The 18,523-nt window shown below is 41.8% G+C and overlaps 4 protein-coding genes across 4 annotated transcripts; 3 read left to right on the forward strand and 1 right to left on the reverse strand.

Annotated features, from left to right (window-relative positions):
* Window positions 1-214: 214 nt before the first annotated feature.
* Window positions 215-6,180, forward strand: fam193b (family with sequence similarity 193 member B). The gene is made up of 10 exons (XM_079556133.1): window positions 215-511; window positions 1,719-1,997; window positions 2,075-2,261; window positions 2,539-2,763; window positions 2,868-3,279; window positions 3,384-3,567; window positions 3,670-3,903; window positions 3,985-5,038; window positions 5,123-5,198; window positions 5,705-6,180. The coding sequence occupies exons 1-10, from the start codon at window positions 350-352 to the stop codon at window positions 5,793-5,795; spliced, it is 2,904 nt and encodes a 967-aa protein (XP_079412259.1). The 5' UTR covers window positions 215-349; the 3' UTR covers window positions 5,796-6,180.
* A 535-nt stretch (window positions 6,181-6,715) lies between these two features.
* ddx41 (DEAD (Asp-Glu-Ala-Asp) box polypeptide 41) lies at window positions 6,716-11,215 on the forward strand. Its single transcript, XM_079556590.1, has 17 exons — window positions 6,716-6,851; window positions 6,993-7,088; window positions 7,165-7,315; window positions 7,806-7,880; window positions 7,957-8,017; window positions 8,097-8,233; window positions 8,319-8,391; window positions 8,468-8,621; window positions 8,722-8,858; window positions 8,951-9,113; window positions 9,674-9,805; window positions 9,878-9,949; window positions 10,026-10,122; window positions 10,224-10,373; window positions 10,451-10,522; window positions 10,740-10,850; window positions 10,943-11,215. Exons 1-17 carry the CDS (start codon window positions 6,825-6,827, stop codon window positions 11,077-11,079), a joined length of 1,845 nt encoding a protein of 614 aa, XP_079412716.1. The 5' UTR covers window positions 6,716-6,824; the 3' UTR covers window positions 11,080-11,215.
* A 199-nt stretch (window positions 11,216-11,414) lies between these two features.
* On the forward strand, window positions 11,415-15,710 carry dok3 (docking protein 3). Its single transcript, XM_079557129.1, has 6 exons — window positions 11,415-11,562; window positions 12,659-12,955; window positions 13,196-13,290; window positions 13,401-13,420; window positions 13,933-14,120; window positions 14,787-15,710. Exons 1-6 carry the CDS (start codon window positions 11,506-11,508, stop codon window positions 15,573-15,575), a joined length of 1,446 nt encoding a protein of 481 aa, XP_079413255.1. The 5' UTR covers window positions 11,415-11,505; the 3' UTR covers window positions 15,576-15,710.
* Window positions 15,711-15,854: 144 nt separating this feature from the next.
* Window positions 15,855-18,262, reverse strand: atoh1b (atonal bHLH transcription factor 1b). The gene has a single exon (XM_079556073.1). It carries the CDS (start codon window positions 16,780-16,782, stop codon window positions 16,099-16,101), a length of 684 nt encoding a protein of 227 aa, XP_079412199.1. The 5' UTR covers window positions 16,783-18,262; the 3' UTR covers window positions 15,855-16,098.
* Window positions 18,263-18,523: the final 261 nt, after the last annotated feature.

Genomic DNA, 18,523 nt, shown 5'->3' on the forward strand with positions numbered 1-18,523 from the left:
GAGATGTTCACTTTTCGAGTAAAACGTTACAGTCATATTTTCAGATTTCTGTTACATTTTAAGTAATGACGAACGCGATGAACACTTGCCCTTAGTAAATATGGCGCTGTGGCGCCTCACTGCCCTCGTTATGCAGTAGTGTTGCTGTACGTAGTCGACTGAAGCCGTTTCGCCAGTACTATCTTTAACCTATGAACCCCCGAGTGTGCCAGTCCTCCGCCATATTGACTGTTGTCTTGACTGGAGGAGATAGAGAACATTTTGAGGTCCAAGAAGAAACGAAAGTGTGTTTTTAAAATAATTTAAACTGGTGCAAACTTCGCTAAAGCATTTTCTGAACACCATCGTAATGGCAAGGAAGAAAAGCAAGCAGCAGGGGGTTACCCAGAAGGAGATCGTCCCAGGAAAGCAGACCGTATCGAAGAGCACAGTCTCTCCCGGCGATGCAGCTGGCGGTGGCGGCGGCGGAGATGCAGGGCTGGATAGGCTGGCTACTACCAGGGCGAACCAGGTAGCTAGCAGCAAGCAAATCGCACCCATAGACTAGCTAGCTTATCACTAGCATATTTCTGCTAACTGAACATCACTGGCTATATTTTGATATTACGCCAATACGAAATGCAGACGCGGTGTAACATACCTCTCGAGGTTGCCTGAAAGCTGTATTACAGCGTGTATTAACATATATTGCTCGTCTTTTGATGCCATATTAATCAATTACTGACCACAACCTAGCAGCCACAATCGGCTCCACGGTACCAAAGCACAACACCGTGCACCCGTTTCACCCCACAGGTGACATTGTAGTTACCTGCACAAATTACATTTTATAGCTTTTACTTCTAGCATTAGCTACATTTTTATGCTTGTGGTTAGCCATTGCGCTAACTGGGTTATCTCCTAGTACTAGCGTGTTGTGAACGTGGTTCTTGTACTTCACTGACATATTCACTTAACATTAATTAGTAAAGCAAGTCCAGTCAGTAGCAACTTTAAGGTTTTTTTGTTTTTTAAGTTTAGACTACCAATAACTAACGTTAGAGCGAACGGCGATGTTGACATGACATAGTAACTATCGCTTTATTATCTCTAATGTTTCATGGTCGTAGAACCTCTGGGTGGACACATTGTAGTTTCAGTAATTCAGTAAATATACTCTATATTGGACAATGCAATGAAACTCTGGTACCAAGTCAGAGGCCAACAGTCTGAACTGCTGTCACCCTGGTATCCAACTGTCTCTATTTTAGTGTTAGCACAGAATCACTATCTACACAATTGAATGTATTATAATGAACTATGGGCGAGAAACACAGAGAATTAAAGAGACAACATTTCTTGCTGGGAAAATGCATGCAAATAGACGGCTAAATAGATAAGAAGATATTTGTCCTGTTCATTATTTTACTATGGAAGAACAGTTTGAGTCAAGTTCATGGTCAGGAGTACCTAGCTGTACAAAAACCTATTGTGAAGTTTTGGGTTGATGGGGATAACCAGTGCGACCTGAAACCCACCCAGACATGGCAAGAATTTGCAAGAAACAGTAGAAACGGTCCCGATATCAAACAGGCAAAGGGAGCATTAACCACTAAGCTAGGCTGTTTTAGTGTGCACTTAAAACGATTTGTAAACATAAAAAATAATCACATTTCTTATGCTGAGTAATCTTGTTCCCAAACTCGTGTCTAATAAGATGTGTTTTTTCTTTTAACCAGCCAATGCATACCTGTTGTCTCCTGTGTCACCGAGAGTTTAAAGACTGGGGCGCAAACTCCGTTAACGGACTTCCTGGTGGCCATGGAACCAAGTTGGCCGATGCTGTGCCTGCCTTGTCCCAGGCATTATTACGCGAAGCGTCGGGACGAAAGCTTGCTGATGCAGTACCCTCGCTCTCACAGTCCCTATTGGGAGAGGTACCTCTGTGGATCTGTCAGAGTTGCTGCAAGAGTGTGGAAGAAGAAGAGAGGCGGAGCACCCAAGAGCAACCGGCATCTGTAAAAATGATAGAAATACTTGTCTTTGCTCAAAGTTTACCAAAGCATTGATCTAATAGTGGTCTTTGTTTGTGTAGGTGCCATTGTCTCACTCATCATCATGTAAGTCCCAGAGCTGTGGAAACGGTTACACAGAGCAGAGTACGGTGGATTGGGACCCCAGCTCATTTCTGTCAGCCCACAAATTGTCCGGACTTTGGAACTCTACTCACAACAATGGAGGAGATCTCTGCAATCACAACAGTTCACAGCACTCCCAACAAGGTGTGTGACCGAACGTTTGATGAAAGCTGGCTCATTTATTTATGTAGCTATGAATAAGGCTGGATGTGATAAAGGTACATGGAAATAAGAAGTTTTGAAATTGTTTGACTTTTGTCTTGATTATGGTCAGTTGGATTACTGTTGCGTATTATGAGCCTTTTTAAACTATTCTGATTTTTGTGTTAAATTTTATTATATGTTTCTAAAGTAAAAAAGACAGTTACTGTAAAAATGTGAGTTTCTTGTTGTTCTGAACTACAACTTTTGTTCTCGTCAGGACCGGGTGTTACAACGGGAACTTCATGTCATGAAAAAAGAGGTGTACACGAAGCCCCTGGGAAATCTGCTAAAGTGTCTGGGACCAAAGTTTGCCCCTACAGCCATCCTTCGTCCCAGAACTCCAGTGGGTCCTCTGCTGGGAACTCCTTGTCTACCTCAGCAGACCATTGCAAAACCACTCCCAAGCACTTCAAAACAATGTGCCGACGACCAACCCCGCCAGGTATGGAGTTTTCTGTACTTACTGGATTGTTGAAAAGTGCTATTGTTCCATAGGTCCCATGTGTTGTCCATTACTGACCCACATTGCTGCTGTCTTTTCTGCAGGTGAAGCCTTTCACTCTACTGACCACCATCAACATACAGACTTGTCTGTTCCTCCCAATAGTCCTACTGGCTTGTCGTCACAGCATTCGTCACTCCTGGCTTCAAAGTCAAATTCTGGGCAGCATGGCCATGTAACTTCCACCTCTGGCACTGGTGTTGCGACACATGCTCCGTTCTCACCGCTAGTACCAAATCTCCACGGGCCTCCAGCAAAACTTAATTCACCTAGTCCAGATAGCCCGACCGCTGTTCATAAACCGAGCCCATGTAAGAACTCCCACATTCCTGCCATGAATACACAGCATGGCAAACTGGGGTCAACAATGCTAGGCTGTACTCATGCTTGTAATGGGCATAGTGGAGGAACAGTAGCAGCATCGAACGTGGGCCATTTAACAGCTGGAACATGCAGGTTGGTACAATCAACAATGTGAACACTTTTTCAAAAAAAAAAAGTTGTTCCAATACAAATACAAATGTGTTGCTAATCAGTAAAAGTTCTGTGCCTTTTCTTAGGGACCAGGCGTGTAAGGGGCATAAACTGACAAATGGGACATTGTGCTATCCATCATCTGAACTAGAGGAAGGGGAGGATGAGGACAGTAGCTCTGAGAGGAGCTCTTGTGCCTCTTCTTCAACCAACCAGAAAGATGGAAAATACTGTGACTGCTGCTACTGCGAGTTCTTTGGTCACAATGCGGTACGCATTTCTATTATCATTGCCTCATGTTTGTAAATACTGTGTTGCGTATGAATACAGTGTTGCATATTTTCAAATGTACAATGTATGTTAAATTTACAGCCTCCAGCTGCACCGACGAGTCGGAACTATGCAGAAATCCGGGAGAAACTCCGTTCACGCCTGACGCGGCGTAAAGAGGAGCTTCCTCAACGTCAAGACTCTGAACTAACTGCTGCTGGTGCTATTGATAACCGGGACGTAGATGAGCTACTTGACTTTATAAACAGTTCCGAGCCCAAACCTGTCAACAGTGCCAAGGCAGCCAAACGGGCACGGCACAAACAGAAGAAAAAGGTAGCTAAGAATTTGTTGAGTATCACTTAGTCTCAATTTCATCTCTGTGGAGTTACGCTTACAAGCTCATTTTTCTTACAGGAAAAAGCCCAGCAGGGAAACCCTGGCACTGCTGGCAGTGACCCTCACTCCACTCCACCCGAGCCCACAGAGGACAGTGTCGCTGAGGGTTCTGATAGTGGCCGGCTACTCGACTGGCCACAGCTGGAACTTGAGCGTGTTAATAGTTTTCTCACTAGTCGACTTGAAGAGATTAAGAATACTATCAAAGACTCGATCCGGGCCTCTTTCAGCATGTACGATCTCAACTTGGATGTCAACGACTTCCCCAAAAAGGCAGCAACACTGGAGAGCAACCATTTACTTTCCCATTTGAATGGCTCCTCAGACCTGCAGCAGATAGATCTGGACCTTGCGCCTCTGTCTCTGGGATCTTTTAAAAGCCACTTGGATCTGGTAAACGGATGGGAGGACAGTGGCACCGCTGTATCCTCGTCCAACACTACCACCACAACTGCTGGTGTCACTGCTAGTGCTGGTACTAAGGATATCCAGAGGCTGCACACTGCCCCGACTCTCTCCAAGCTCATAAGGGTTCGTTCCCCTGAGAAATGCACTTCAACTGGATCTGAAAACTCTCATCAGTTATCAGCCCAAGCGGCCGCCAAAACTAAAGAAGATGCACTTGACCTTAAAAATACTACACCTAGTAATGGTGGCCCCAAGTCAAAGAAAAATAAAAAGCTACAACAAAAGGTGGATCAACACTTGTCAGAACAAAATTCTAACAAAATGGCCAAAGCCGTCTTCGCAAATGAAACTCATAAAACCAATGAAACAAAAGGTGCAGAAGTTGTGTCCAATGGCTCAAAAAATGCAAACAAACATATCCAGCACTCTACAGATAACCAGAGAAACGGGCTCAAGAAAATAGAGGAGAGCAAACCATCGAGAAATGCAACAAATGGAACTAATGTACAAAAGGGAAAAGGAGACACAGACACAGGTCGGCCTGAACAGATCACGGAGAGCAAAGCCCAGCCCAATAATCAGGCAAATGGACAACAGCAACCGCAAGTTAAGGGTAAAAATAAGAAGAATAAGAACAAGGGGGAAAAGTCCAGCACTGCAATTGGTATGTATATTTGTACTATTTGTAAAAAATGCTCATGGTGGTGATTCAAATGGAAAATGATGTGTCATCTTTTCATTCTTGTAGATGATGTTTTTCTGCCTAAAGATGTGGATCCAACTGAAATGGATGAAATTGACCGTGAAGTGGAATACTTCAAAAGGTAGGTGATCAGGATTGTGTCTGCCGACCTGACATACAATATGTACCAAAGTAGTTGTTTTATGACATGGTATTCCCAGTTCTTGTGGGTTCTGTTCTGATAATGGAGAAACCTTGGTAGAGTGGTTGCCTTTATTGGTTGGTGGTTCAATCCCAACTTCAGTAAAAATGAAAAAAAGAGCACAGCAGTTGGAGCTCCCAATATGTAGTCAAAATTGTGACATTTTGGACCACATGCCGTTCATCAGACCAATCCCAACGTCTGCCAGTTCATCCTGGTGCAGTTAGAGACAGATTTCCAATTAAATCAATCTATTTGTAAATGAGTTGTAGAATTGCAGCCACATTTGTCAGTCAGTCCCAGGGCAGCTCTGGCTACAACCCCAGGGTAATGAATCAATAATGATCCACAGTAGGACTTTGAATGGCTTGTCAATGGCTAGTCTTTTTGCTTTTGTATTACATCAATTGTTTACTTACTTTTTCTCTTGTTTGTGTTCATAACAGGTTTTGCCTTGATTCTGCTAAACAAACTCGGCAGAAGGTAGCAGTGAACTGGTCCAACTTCAGCCTGAAGAAGTCAAATGCAGCTCAATAATTTGTACGAGTGCCAGACGAACTCTGTATGACGCCACAAACTCTCTGAAGAGTGCCGTTTGGCCTGAGGCCTTCTCTCATTCCCTGTTTCTAACTAAGCCACGACCCCTCGGTTCAAAATCATAAACTATTCAGAAACTGAGACAAGCCAGAGAGATCATGGCCTACTGTACCTTTGATATTACTCGCAATCTTCACTGACAGATGCAAAAAGGAACGTCTGTCAACTCCTCTGCATCCATGTGCTTACGTATGTAGTATGTAAACAAATAACTTACATGAAATAAAATGTTTTTTTATCACAACATTTTAGAATTGTTAAACTTATGAATTCCAATCAGCAAGGTTTGGTGCTTTAATTATACTGTTCATTATTCAATATATTGTGCATTGGTACTTTCTGCCCATTTGATTTGTCCGAGTAGACAATAAAATGTTTTTTGTTTTTTATTCTAAGTGCTCTGAGCATTGGCCAACGATGAAAAGACTCAAGTGCAACACATTAACAATATTTCTCATAGATTTTGAGTTTGTTTTTTTGGGTTGTTTTTATGATCAAAATTAATGAAACCAACATGGGGTGCATTTAAGTACTTACTCAATCTTGAGTAGACCCCTGTGAAAGTCGAGAACAGCAATTTCTATCCCTTTCATGATTTGTAGCTTCAGCGCTTGTAATGCATGTAGTGGCTGTCTATGTGGTAACACCTTAGGTTAGTGAATTAAAATGTTTGGCCATTTTGCATTTAAACACATATATAGGTTAGTAGTTCATGAGTTGTAAATTGTGTCGGATGTAGAATCTGAAACGTCAGTCGGCTAAATCATCAGGTTTTTTTTTAGGAACTTGTAGTTACACGTGTTACACAGCAAGGGGCGCTATGTTCGTAGATTTGCAAAAGTTTGACCCTGTTGGCTTTACGTAGAGCTCCTCCAAGCCTGTAAACATGCGTACGATATAGCTACGTTAAATCCTGAATTAAAAGCCTATTTTCTTTACATTCCAACCAATACGACGTTTTTACACATAATGGACATAGAAAATCGCCCCCAAAAGGTAGGAAAAATCAAACATTTCTTTTGGATTTTAATCAGCTAGTTTTTGATTAGCTAGTAGCCTAATGTTTAGCTAAATTAGCAAACTTTGCTGCCTGTCAATAAAGAACCATGAAATAATGTAATAACTTGTTGACTGAAGCGGCCCCACGGAGAAGGTGAGAAAATGGACTCCGAGGGTTCCGAGGATGAAGACTACGTCCCATATGTCCCCGTTAAAATCCGCAAACAACAAATCGTGAGTCTAGTGATCTACAAAAGTAACACCAAATTTCACACGTGCATTTTGTTTATCGTGTAAATCGTGTTGCCAGCTTCATAAACTGCAGCGTATCAGAGGAAAGGCAGTGGACGAGGAACAGAAAGAAAGTGGAGAGGAACAAAAGGATGAAGAAGAGGGGCTTGGTCCACGTTCAAATGTCAGTCTTCTGGACCAGCACCAAGTCCTCAAGGAAAAAGCCGAAGGTGCCCATTATCATCAATGCATTCCCCCACAGCAGTTTCGTCACATTACAAGCATTTCAATTTTGATACTATGGACAAAACTAGTTATTTCTACAACCATCTTCATCATATTTTCCTCATTTTATGAAGTTCAGTAATGCAATTTTCAAGTCTAAATCATTGAAATTCAAATTGTATCAGTTACCGCCCCAACCGCATTTCCTTTAGCATCATGGGATTATCAGCAATTATAAATAATGGAGATTTTAAAAGTGGAAATACTAGAGTTCACATTAAAACAGTTGTTCCACGGCTTTTTTCTCCACTTTTTATACTCTGTTTTTGGCTAATGTTAGTCTAAAGAAAATGTATGCTAACAGCTGCAAAGGTGGCGGATCTCCATGGTAACAGTGAAATTCCCCGAACTCTATTAGTATCTCGATATTGTTTGTTTACAACTACATTCTCTGTAGAATTATAACTATTGTTTTGTGTGGTGATGTATCCACAGCTCGTAAGGAGTCGGCGAAAGAGAAACAGCTCAAAGAGGAGGAAAAGATTCTTGAAAGTGTTGCCGAGGGCAGAGGTAGGTAGATTTCTCAAGTACTCACAATGGAGATATTATGTCGGAAATCTGTACTAATGTCTTTGCACTTTTCTAGCCCTAATGTCTGTGAAAGAAATGGCCAAAGGTATAATATATGACGACCCTATTAAAACCAGGTGCGCTTAAATGTGACACAACAATCATGCCCCCTCTGTAGTATTGTGTTGTCCTAACTATTTACAATGATCTTTACAGTTGGACTGCGCCTCGTTACATCCTGAACATGCCAGAAGCGAGACATGAGCGTGTTAGGAAAAAGTTTCACATTCTGGTCGATGGGGACGGCATTCCTGCCCCAATTAAAAGCTTCAGAGAAATGAAGTTCCCTCCAGGTACTGTTGACTTTTTTCCTCTTTGTTAAATGAATAATAAATAGTTTGATTAGTCTATAACTATTTGCATTGTTTTTGTATTCAGCGATACTAAAAGGTTTAAAGAAGAAGGGTATTATACATCCCACACCCATCCAAATACAAGGAATACCCACAGTGTAAGTTCCGGATGATATGCAACATTATGACTTGATATGGGTCTGTTCTAATCTCTCGCCTTTGTTTTTGTTGTAGTCTTTCGGGTCGGGACATGATTGGCATAGCTTTCACTGGTTCTGGAAAGACGCTGGTGTTCACGCTGCCTATTATTATGTTTGCCCTCGAGCAGGAGAAACGGCTGCCTTTCTTTAAGCGCGAGGGACCTTATGGCCTCATCATTTGTCCTTCAGTAAGACGACAACTTTTCCTCACATGACTATTACATGGATGATAGACTGACCCTTTGTCACAACTTGGCCTGTCAAATTTTGTGTCTCCCCTCATTCCAGAGAGAGTTGGCGAGGCAAACGCATGGCATTATAGACTATTACTGCAAGCTGTTGGAGGAGGAAGGAGCTCCCCCGATGCGCACTGCCCTCTGCATTGGCGGCATGTCCGTGAAGGAACAGATGGAAGTAATAAAACAGTAAGTAATCAAGAATAATGTTATTACCTCTTACGAATAGTATATTCAAATATTTTTACCATAAGCTGCTTGTTTTTTTAATGTAAATTCAGTGGCGTCCACATGATGGTGGCAACTCCTGGCAGACTCATGGACTTATTGCAGAAAAAGATGGTCAGTCTGGATATCTGCCGATACTTGGCTCTGGATGAGGCTGACAGGATGATAGACATGGGCTTTGAGGAAGACATTCGAACCATTTTCTCATATTTCAAGGTCAGTGTATGCTATTAATGATAAATAAGTAAGCAAATAAACATTAAAGCCTTTTGGTGAAACTTTCATAGTCTCTAGTCTACACAGTTATATTTATTTTATTGAACTGTTTGTGTGTGAAAATGTCTCTGAAGTCAAGCATGTATTTGTTATTTTTTTTCAAAGTTGTATGGTTATACCTTGTTATTTGATCCAGATTTAACCTCTTAACCCTAAACACCTAAACCAAGCACATTATATACAGTTTGCCATCAGCTAGATGAATACGCAACCAAAGGAGCAACAAAAAAGCAATGAAAATGTGACAAAAAAGCTGCAATAGAGCAACAAAAAATCTCCCCAAAGTTAAGTTATGTGACAATAATGCCGAAAAAACGATGAAAAAGATCAGTTTAGATCAGTTTTGTAGGTCTTTGCTTTCAAATGAGGCATTTTACTAGCCTAAAGACTCTTTAAGATTTGGGTAATGTTAAACTGGAGAAAATGCACTTGGTTAAGGCGGGGGGTGAGAGGTTAATTGAGTACCATGGGATGCCACAAGTGTTTTGTGTTTTACACAGGGGCAAAGGCAAACCCTCCTTTACAGTGCTACTATGCCAAAAAAAATCCAAAACTTTGCCAAGAGTGCACTCGTCAAGCCTATAACCATCAACGTGGGCCGGGCGGGTGCGGCGAGTTTGGATGTCATTCAGGTACTGCAACTCTATCTGCAAATTGGTTGAGCTCAATTTGTGACACTATTAAAATGTCTTGTGCGTTATTAGGAAGTGGAGTATGTCAAAGAGGAGGCAAAGATGGTGTACCTGCTGGAGTGCCTTCAGAAAACATCACCTCCTGTATGACAGAAATATACATAATCACATTTCTTTGTAGATTTTTTTTTCCATCAATATTCTCTCTGTTTGTATACAGGTTCTGATATTTGCGGAGAAGAAGGCTGATGTTGATGCCATTCATGAGTATCTTCTGCTCAAAGGTGTAGAGGCAGTGGCCATTCATGGAGGAAAAGGTAAGGATAGTATAATAGTAATATCATGTGAAAAATATGGTTTTGGCAGCCCGGTTCTCTTTGTTGTCAGAACACACTTCAATGTTTTTTTTTTGTTACAGACCAAGAGGAAAGAACCAAAGCCATAGAAGCGTTTAAAGGGGGGAAAAAAGACGTGCTGGTAGCCACAGACGTCGCCTCGAAAGGTTTGGATTTCCCTGCGATACAACATGTGGTGAACTACGACATGCCTGAGGAGATCGAAAACTATGGTGAGCCAATGTTTTTTCAGTTTGATCTATAAATGTAATGGTTTCCTTCATGATATTAATCCGTGTGTGTTCACCAGTCCATAGAATTGGAAGAACAGGTCGATCCGGGAAAACTGGTATTGCTACAACATTCATCAATAAAGGCTGTGGTAAGTAAAACTGTAAAAAATCTACCTATACATTTATTTAACCAGGAAAAGTCTTATTGAGATAATTTTTTTAAAGACAGTCCTGATGCTTGTTTATCCACCGATCTCTGGTGAAAAAGAATGAAAACCTTGACAAGTGCTTGGGATGTTCTCTCTGAGTGTATTTATATTGTATTTCCAATCTAAACTTCATTGAATGATTGTAAATGTCTCACAGATGAGTCGGTGCTGATGGACCTGAAAGCTCTGCTGGTTGAAGCCAAACAGAAGGTGCCTCCAGTCCTCCAGGTGTTGCAGATGGGCGATGAGACCATGCTGGACATTGGAGGTGAGGGTCTGTTTCTCTTTCTCTCTCTCTCTCTCTCTCTCTCTCAGAAGAAAGCATTTCAAATCTTATCCTTTGTATATTTGTGTTTTCAGGCGAGAGGGGCTGCACATTCTGTGGTGGTCTGGGCCATCGTATCACAGATTGTCCCAAACTGGAGGCCATGCAGACCAAGCAGGTCACCAACATTGGCCGCAAGGACTACCTGGCTCACAGCTCAATGGACTTTTAAAGAACAATTTTTTAGAAATGATGTTTATTTTCTGAAAGGAACTGGGAGAGAATGTTTCTGAAAAATAAATAGTGTACAGTTACTGTACACAGCACTGCACTGAACTAAAGAAGTGCAATTTTGTTTCTTCCATTCAGTTTTTTATTTTAAGTTGGCATGTGTTGACATTTCTGTTGAACCATATGTTGTAAATAAACCACTTTGCTTCCACTTAAAAAGGTGTGGTGCTTTTTGTCTGGTACATTGCGATTTCAGGAAGTTGCTTAAACATTGTGCGTATTGTTAGACTGTCACTGTTTCACGCTGGCTCAAAGTTGGCTGTCAACGATATGAAACTCACTGACGTAAAGGAAACTGTCTGTTCTTGGTACTCTGTTTAGCCATGGTGACATTTTGACCACAGTTCAACTTCTCAGTTGTACAGATATGGACGTAGTCTTTAAAGAGGGGCTTCTCTACCTGCAAGCGGTCAAGTTTGGCAAAGTAAGTTTCTATTGTATGTCGTCCTGTAGCATTGTGACTGTTACAGCTTGATGCTTGAGTTTGTGCCAAAAATATCTACTTCTCTTCTATGCAGGTGGGCAGTGTCACCCTTTTCACACAATTGTATACGTCTCATATCTGCTACAAAACAACCACAAGTTCATATAGTGTTCATTACAATGAGCTCAAATCAGTAGTATGACATATATTTTAATTATATATTTAACTTACTATATTGTGTTTTTGTGTTTAAAATTTGTTTTCCCCCTGGGAATTGTGATTCAGACTCAAGGAAGTTTACATTTATTTCAACAAAATCGTGATATTATATACATCTTTATATATATATATATATATATATATATATATATATATATATATATGTGTGTATATATATATATACACAGGTGCTCGTCATATAATCATATCATGAAAAAGTACATTTATTTCTGTAATTCAACTTAAAATGTGAAACTAATACATGATATAGACTCATTACATGCAAAGTGACATATGTCAAGCCTTTGTTATAATTTTGATGATTATGGCTTACAGTCCATATTCAAAATATTCTAATTTTATGATAATTTTAATAGAGGGTTTTTACAAACTAAACTTTTTACAACTAATCCAAATACTAATAAGTAAAGGCTACATTTATCACTTTGCATGTAATGAGTCTATCATATATTATAGTTTCACAGTTTAAGTTGAATAACAGAAGTGAATGCACTTTTTCATGATATTGTAATTATATGACCAAGCACCTGTATATATTTTTAGAATATATGCTTAACAATGACCAAAATGCAATTGACCCCCTATTACATATTGAAAAAGGAGTGAGTAGATGTACAGTGGACAAACTCATGCCAGATCATGGTGCAACCAAATTATTTAACCAGAAAGAGAGAAAAAAAAAGAGCCAGCCAACTGCTTTCATTTGTCCTTGGCTATTTATTTCTTGTACATTAAAAAACACAGTACAATGTTTTCTTTGTAAACCTATGGGATCCCAAAGATATTTATTCAAAGGTAAGTGTGTTTTGTGAAAAATTATTTTCCTAATCCAGTGTCAAATCTTTCTGTTCAATAGAAAATATGGCGGAAAATATGGATGTCCTGCATCAAACCCAGCTCTACTGGGGTCGGCCGTTTGGAAATGTATGGCCACCACTGTACAATGTTTGACTATAAGAAAACTGGACAACTCAAATCACAGGCCAGAAAGGTGGTGCGTCTGAGTGACTGTCTCAGTGTCACCCCTGCCCCTAAAGAGTCCTGTCCAATTGACTGTGAAGCATTTTACTTGAACACCACATCAGCAACTTACACCCTGGCCTCGCCAGCAACCCAGGACTGGATAAGTGCAATCTGTCTTCTAGCTTTCCAGGTAACGACTTCTCCCTTTTACCATTTGTTATTTACAAAAAGGAATATCAATCTGTATAACAAACGAGACAGGGCAATGAGGAAGTGAATGCAGTTAGATTTCATGTCTGCTACTTCTCCAAATGTTATGCTTGCACAAGCTATGTACTTTCTTGTGTCTTAAACTTCTCAGGGTCATAAAAGAGTGATAAGAGGGTGGTGTACAGTCCAGGTTATGTTGACAGTGCCGCTATGTTTACAGAAAGATCCTGAAGATGCAGAACAAGGGGCTTTCGATAGAGGAAACTGCCTGATCCTTGAGGACAACGACCTGTATTCATCATGGGAAAGTGGCAAGTAGTGTAAAAACAAGAACAAGGTTGTAACTGTCAAGAAGCTGTAACAACAGCAACGCTGGATTTTTAGCACCTTTACGCTCATTATTTAGTGCAGTGTTTCCCAACCAGGGGTACAGGAACCCCTGTTTGTACAGGGTTGAAATATTGGAATTATTTCAGATGGAAAATGGGGTTCAACTAAATACAGTTTAATTAAATATCTTCTTTTTGCATTTTATTGTTTAAATTGTTATCACTCAAATGCTCATTTTTGTAATATTGTACATTATATATTATTATTATTATTATTACTATTATTATTATTATTATTATTACTACTACTATTATTATTATTATATTATTGTAATATTTTTTAAATGAGAAAGAGGAATTATATTTTGTCCAATACTAGAAGAAGGGAATTACGGCTAAATTATATATACTTCTGTACAAACAGTTATTGTTGGACGGAATGACACAAAACAGAAGTACAAGGATTATGTGTGGTGCTTGTGCTTCTGTTTTGTGATGTTGCATGCGTCGCTCTGACACAATTCAGTGTCCGTTGTAAAAGGCCCTGAGACAGAGAGTGCTATGAGTATGAAAGAAAAGATATTCTAGCCCATTTAAGAATGTATTATTTTTTTTATTATTTTTTCAGATACAACAATACCACCAAATACCCACCAAGTGACTGTGCATGCGACAGAAGCATCTCAGAGGTGTAACTTAACTGGGGACTATCTGATCTCACCTGAGAGCGACGCTCTGCTGCTCCTGGACTCGAACACCTTTGACGCCGTTTACTCTTGGCCCTACAGGATGCTACGTAAATATGGTCAAGTCGAGGTAGTTGTGGTTGGAATTTATTTGGCAACAAGTAAATGTCTTTCATTCAATTATTCAAACTTTATAAAGGGCTTTTCATACATTCATTTTCTTTCAACACAAAGCAGATTTACAGATTTAGAAACCTTCCCTCCCGCACCCTGGTAAATGGTAAATGGTCTCAACTTATATAGCGCTTTTCCACCTACTTTAGGCACTCAAAGCGCTTTACAGCAAGGATCCACTCACCCATTCATACTCTCATTCATACACCAATGTATGCAGACACTGGGGGCAATGTGGGTGGAGTGTCTTGCCCAAGGACACAACGACAGTGTGCACTTTCAGGAGGTAGGATACGACCCGCTTTACCATCCACTCCCATATAAGCAAACACATTGTCACACACATACTCACTTTGACACAGCTATTAGATGCTCTAATAGCTCAAAGAAACCGTGATAGACCAGCAGCTGATGATCGCTGGTTCAGATGGGAAGGTGTCAGCGTAATACTGAAATTGCCTCCACTACAGAGCATGTAATACCTAAAAGCTGACAATCTCCTTTTTTACGTTATAAAAATTACATTGGATAGAGCATACGGGGGCCTATATATAAGGTCTTAAACTTGTTGTATCTGGAGCTACAAAGGTACATTCATTTTCTGTTGTCAATGTGATTCCAGGGTGGATTCAGCATTGAAGCAGGTCGCCGCTGTGAATCGGGGGCAGGGAAGTTTGTCTTCTTATCCAAGCAAGCCCAGCACATCTTCCAAATAATATCACAACAGTGCTCTGAAAAGACATCAACGGCACAGCAGCCCAATACCCATCCGCTATTTGACCAATCTACAGGCCATTCACCCATCACAACAGACCCATCAGGCTTCCAAGATTTACTTTCTCAACACCCCGATGACAAGACCCTCCAACACTATTGCAATCTACCTGACAGTTTTCGCCAGTTATCTGTGGGCCAAGCTCATTGCGGTCACCGTGGAGAAACAGCGGGAGAGGGAAGCGAGGGTGAGAATGACCCTTGCTCCTCCTTTGAGGCAGACTATTTGGATTATACTACAGAGGAGAGTATTTATTACAACCTGCCAAGACCAGTACCAGTCCGAACGAAGGACCGATTTACAGATGATTCCGAGAGCGTGTATTCTTATGCGGACATAGAAAAAATACCTTTACATCTCTCTCTGGACACCACAGTGCAGCCTGCTTACTGCCCTGTTCCAAAGCCACGATGCCATCTACAGCAAGCATGCCCTGACTCTGTGCAACCCCACTGTGGTGCTCAAATGATGAATAAAGTGGCAGAGGAGGAGAGCAGAGTCTCCATTGGCCAAATTACTCCCTCAGAGGCCCCTGCTAGTTTTAAACTTCGTCTGGCTGAAATCATTTCTAAAGACCTGGCAAAGTTCCAGGCACCAGTCCCCCCAGGAGGAGCCAGTCCCAGATATCCCCTCTAGGCTATTATGTAAACATATGCAGGGGTGGGGGGTAGGGGTGGGGGGCTATTTAAGCAGTGATAGATTGTCATAATGCATAATTAGCTGCAGTGTTGCTTTTGAAATTCCTACCTCTGCAGTTAGACACAGGGTTACTTTACAAATGTGTTTACTGTGGGATGAAATAAACACTTTGAAGAAGGGATATCTGCATAAAGGCATCCATAAGTAATATAAATGGTATTGGGAAAAATGTATATACATGAGCGCTACTTTGTCATATCTTTATTGTAGAAAAATGGATAATAAAATAAACAATATAAATATCAAAATATTTTTTGAGCCTTGTCATAATGGCATAGTGACATTGTTAGCCCAATTAAAGTGCAAGAGAAGGCCTTACATGGCCTTAAGATGTCCATTAACAACATAGAGCAACGTCTAAACTTTGACACGAGATGATGCTGAAATGTCTTTTTTCCCCTGACACGCTCTAATAACACTGCGGTTCATACGCGAGAAGCAGTTTGTGATTTTGGGTTTGTTACGGTCTCCCGCTTAGACTCTCCTCTAAGTCGCTGAGGAGAGAGGACTCTCCATCACTGCTCTGCGCGGAGCTCAGGCCCGCATCAGCCTGCGGTCCGAGGATAATAAAGTGTCCCACAGAGGAAGTTGCTTCTCTCTGCTCCGGAGTCAGCGGGCTGGTCGACTGGACAGAGGCCACAGGACGGAGAGAGTGAAGTAGACTTCTTCTGGGCACTTCATCGGCCGTGCTTCCGCAGTCCTGATGAACCACTCCGGTCAGCAGCTCCGACAGCTCTGTGATGTAAATCTGTGCCATTTGGAGCGTGTCATACTTGGACAGCTTCTTCTCGTTCTCCAGCGACGGGATGACACTCCGAAGCTCGTCAAAGGCTTTATTCAGACCGTGCATCCTCCTGCGCTCACGCGCATTGGCTGCGACGCGTCTGTGTCTCTGAGGGCCGGGCTTGGCCCCAGTATCTGCTTTGTTCTGGTGTGGGATTCCGGAGGAGGGATCCGGAAGTTTTGGCACAAGTGAAAGGCCCGGCGTCTCACTGGAACAGTCTCTTCTTGAAAACGCGTGCAGGGAATTTGAAGCAACCCAAGCTTTGGAGTTAATCTGCGCTTGGAGAGTATGCGCCTGCTGCAGTAGACTGAACTCCTCAGGGTACTCAGTCCAGCTGAGGACTTCAGCTTTAGAAGCCATCACTGAAGCGGACAGAGTTTACAGAAAAGGTCAAAGAGAAGACTGTCCTCGTTTGCCGAAGTGCTGGCACTGCATCGGCAATTTATATCCCTTGCCTCCCCTCCAGTGTCACCTTGATGTCACTCCCCTCCGCTCCCTGACAGCTTCACGAGGCAGCAGCCAATCGCGCGCCCCATTTGACCCTGGGTTGTCACATAACAATTAGACAGGGCCTCGCCTTTTTTGCATTGTGCTTTGTAATTCAATCACGACCTTGTTATATTCCCTAACAGTTGCTGCCCATAACAATTAATCATTCAAGAGCGTCACTTTTAACTTTAAAAGGCTCTTAGGAAATTGATGAACTTGTTAACACAACTTAAAAAACAAGCTCACCAAACATCCTGATTCAGCTGTCTCCTAACCACTGCTGATATGTGTTTTCTGGCACCAAACTTATCTTTTTTTATCAAACAATCTCTCTGGGAGTATTTAAAGAAGGGTTATAAAAGAGACAGGTGCAGAACAAGACTGACACACCTATCCAATAAAGAAGAGATAGGTTGTCTAATTTCTGCACCATTACGCATGAGACCAGGATATCATTGACATACATAAAATGAATAATACATGCAGCTTGTTGCTTTAAATGCTGCTTAGTCCAGTAAAGATATAGCTCCGCTCGTGGCCCTCGTGCCTCAGCTGGTGTCCCTTGGCACCAACAACAGCCTCGCACCTCTGTCAGGACGCACAGCCACCACGTCTCCCATATGCTGTCCCATCTCAGCTTGGACCATGCATGCTGGAGCTAATCAGTCATTAAACAGTCTATTACAAAGAATGAGAGGACCTTTCCCAGATTGTGGTGAGGCGACATGCCCCAACTCGCGCGCGCTCGGTCTGTGTCTGTGTGAAAGTGTAACAATTGGGAGCAGTGGTTAAGAAAATCACCGTAACGCGCCCTCCCCGGCCAACACTTTATAACCTCTGTGCGTATTGAATAAGTCGGCACGCTCTTGATCCCGGGGTGTCCATTCATTTTTTGCAAGCCGACATGAATATTTCATTCCTTATAGTGCCCGGGCAACAGCCTGTAGCCCTGCGTGCGGGTTTTTTAGAAATGCGTCTCCACTTCCCATCTGGTGTGGGGCGTGCGCCTGAGAAGTCCGCGGAGGTGTGAGGAACATTTCTGAGGTCAACCTCCGTGACCTTCCCTGAGAAAGAGACTGATGGGACCTATAGTGGCAACAGGCGGGGGGCATTCGGCCAACACGAGCGGCCAACGATGCGCTCGTGTCAATGCTTGTACAGGCCACATACGCCCTATAGGAGCTAATGGACTTTGAAGCCATGTTTCATGCTCAGGTTAATCCCTTCTGAAAGTATTTATGAAGGCTAAATGAAAAATTTAACACAATGGTTACGAAAATGTCAAACAATATCCATTTTTCAGTCGAATCCTGACAAGCAGTGTTTTTTGCATTATATTCCCCATGAACCATAGCCCACAGAAAAGCTGATTTAGATGTAGACTACCACATTAAAGCAAGGCCGCATAGCTTCTTCTATTATATGTGTCTGACAGTAGTAACAGTTTCTTTTCCATCTCTGTCATCTCTTGCTTATTCCATTTCGGGGACACAAGACACAGCAATGAGTTACAGGGTGCAGTGTGTCCCATATATGCTTGAAACCAACACCACCGGGGCTGTTTGTCACAAGGGTTGGTTGTCACATTGCTTAGCTATCAGTAATAACAAAG

The sequence above is a fragment of the Gobius niger genome (assembly GCF_951799975.1).
Source record: "Gobius niger genome assembly, chromosome: 5".
NCBI lineage: Eukaryota > Metazoa > Chordata > Actinopteri > Gobiiformes > Gobiidae > Gobius > Gobius niger.

What these genes read in the sequence shown, in the direction of transcription:
- fam193b (XM_079556133.1), top strand. Translation starts at nt 350, where the DNA reads ATGGCAAGGAAGAAAAGCAAGCAGCAGGGGGTTACCCAGAAGGAGATC. An exon ending in TTCACAGCACTCCCAACAAG is followed by an intron (nt 2,262 to 2,538) that starts GTGTGTGACCGA and finishes TGTTCTCGTCAG; the next exon opens with GACCGGGTGTTACAACGGGA. An exon ending in AGTTCTTTGGTCACAATGCG is followed by an intron (nt 3,568 to 3,669) that starts GTACGCATTTCT and finishes TTAAATTTACAG; the next exon opens with CCTCCAGCTGCACCGACGAG.
- ddx41 (XM_079556590.1), top strand. Translation starts at nt 6,825, where the DNA reads ATGGACATAGAAAATCGCCCCCAAAAG. An exon ending in GCCTCATCATTTGTCCTTCA is followed by an intron (nt 8,622 to 8,721) that starts GTAAGACGACAA and finishes CCCTCATTCCAG; the next exon opens with AGAGAGTTGGCGAGGCAAAC. An exon ending in TTCAGAAAACATCACCTCCT is followed by an intron (nt 9,950 to 10,025) that starts GTATGACAGAAA and finishes GTTTGTATACAG; the next exon opens with GTTCTGATATTTGCGGAGAA.
- dok3 (XM_079557129.1), top strand. Translation starts at nt 11,506, where the DNA reads ATGGACGTAGTCTTTAAAGAGGGGCTTCTCTACCTGCAAGCGGTCAAG. An exon ending in TCTGTCTTCTAGCTTTCCAG is followed by an intron (nt 12,956 to 13,195) that starts GTAACGACTTCT and finishes CTATGTTTACAG; the next exon opens with AAAGATCCTGAAGATGCAGA. An exon ending in GTAAATATGGTCAAGTCGAG is followed by an intron (nt 14,121 to 14,786) that starts GTAGTTGTGGTT and finishes ATGTGATTCCAG; the next exon opens with GGTGGATTCAGCATTGAAGC.
- atoh1b (XM_079556073.1), bottom strand. Translation starts at nt 16,782, where the DNA reads ATGGCTTCTAAAGCTGAAGTCCTCAGCTGGACTGAGTACCCTGAGGAG.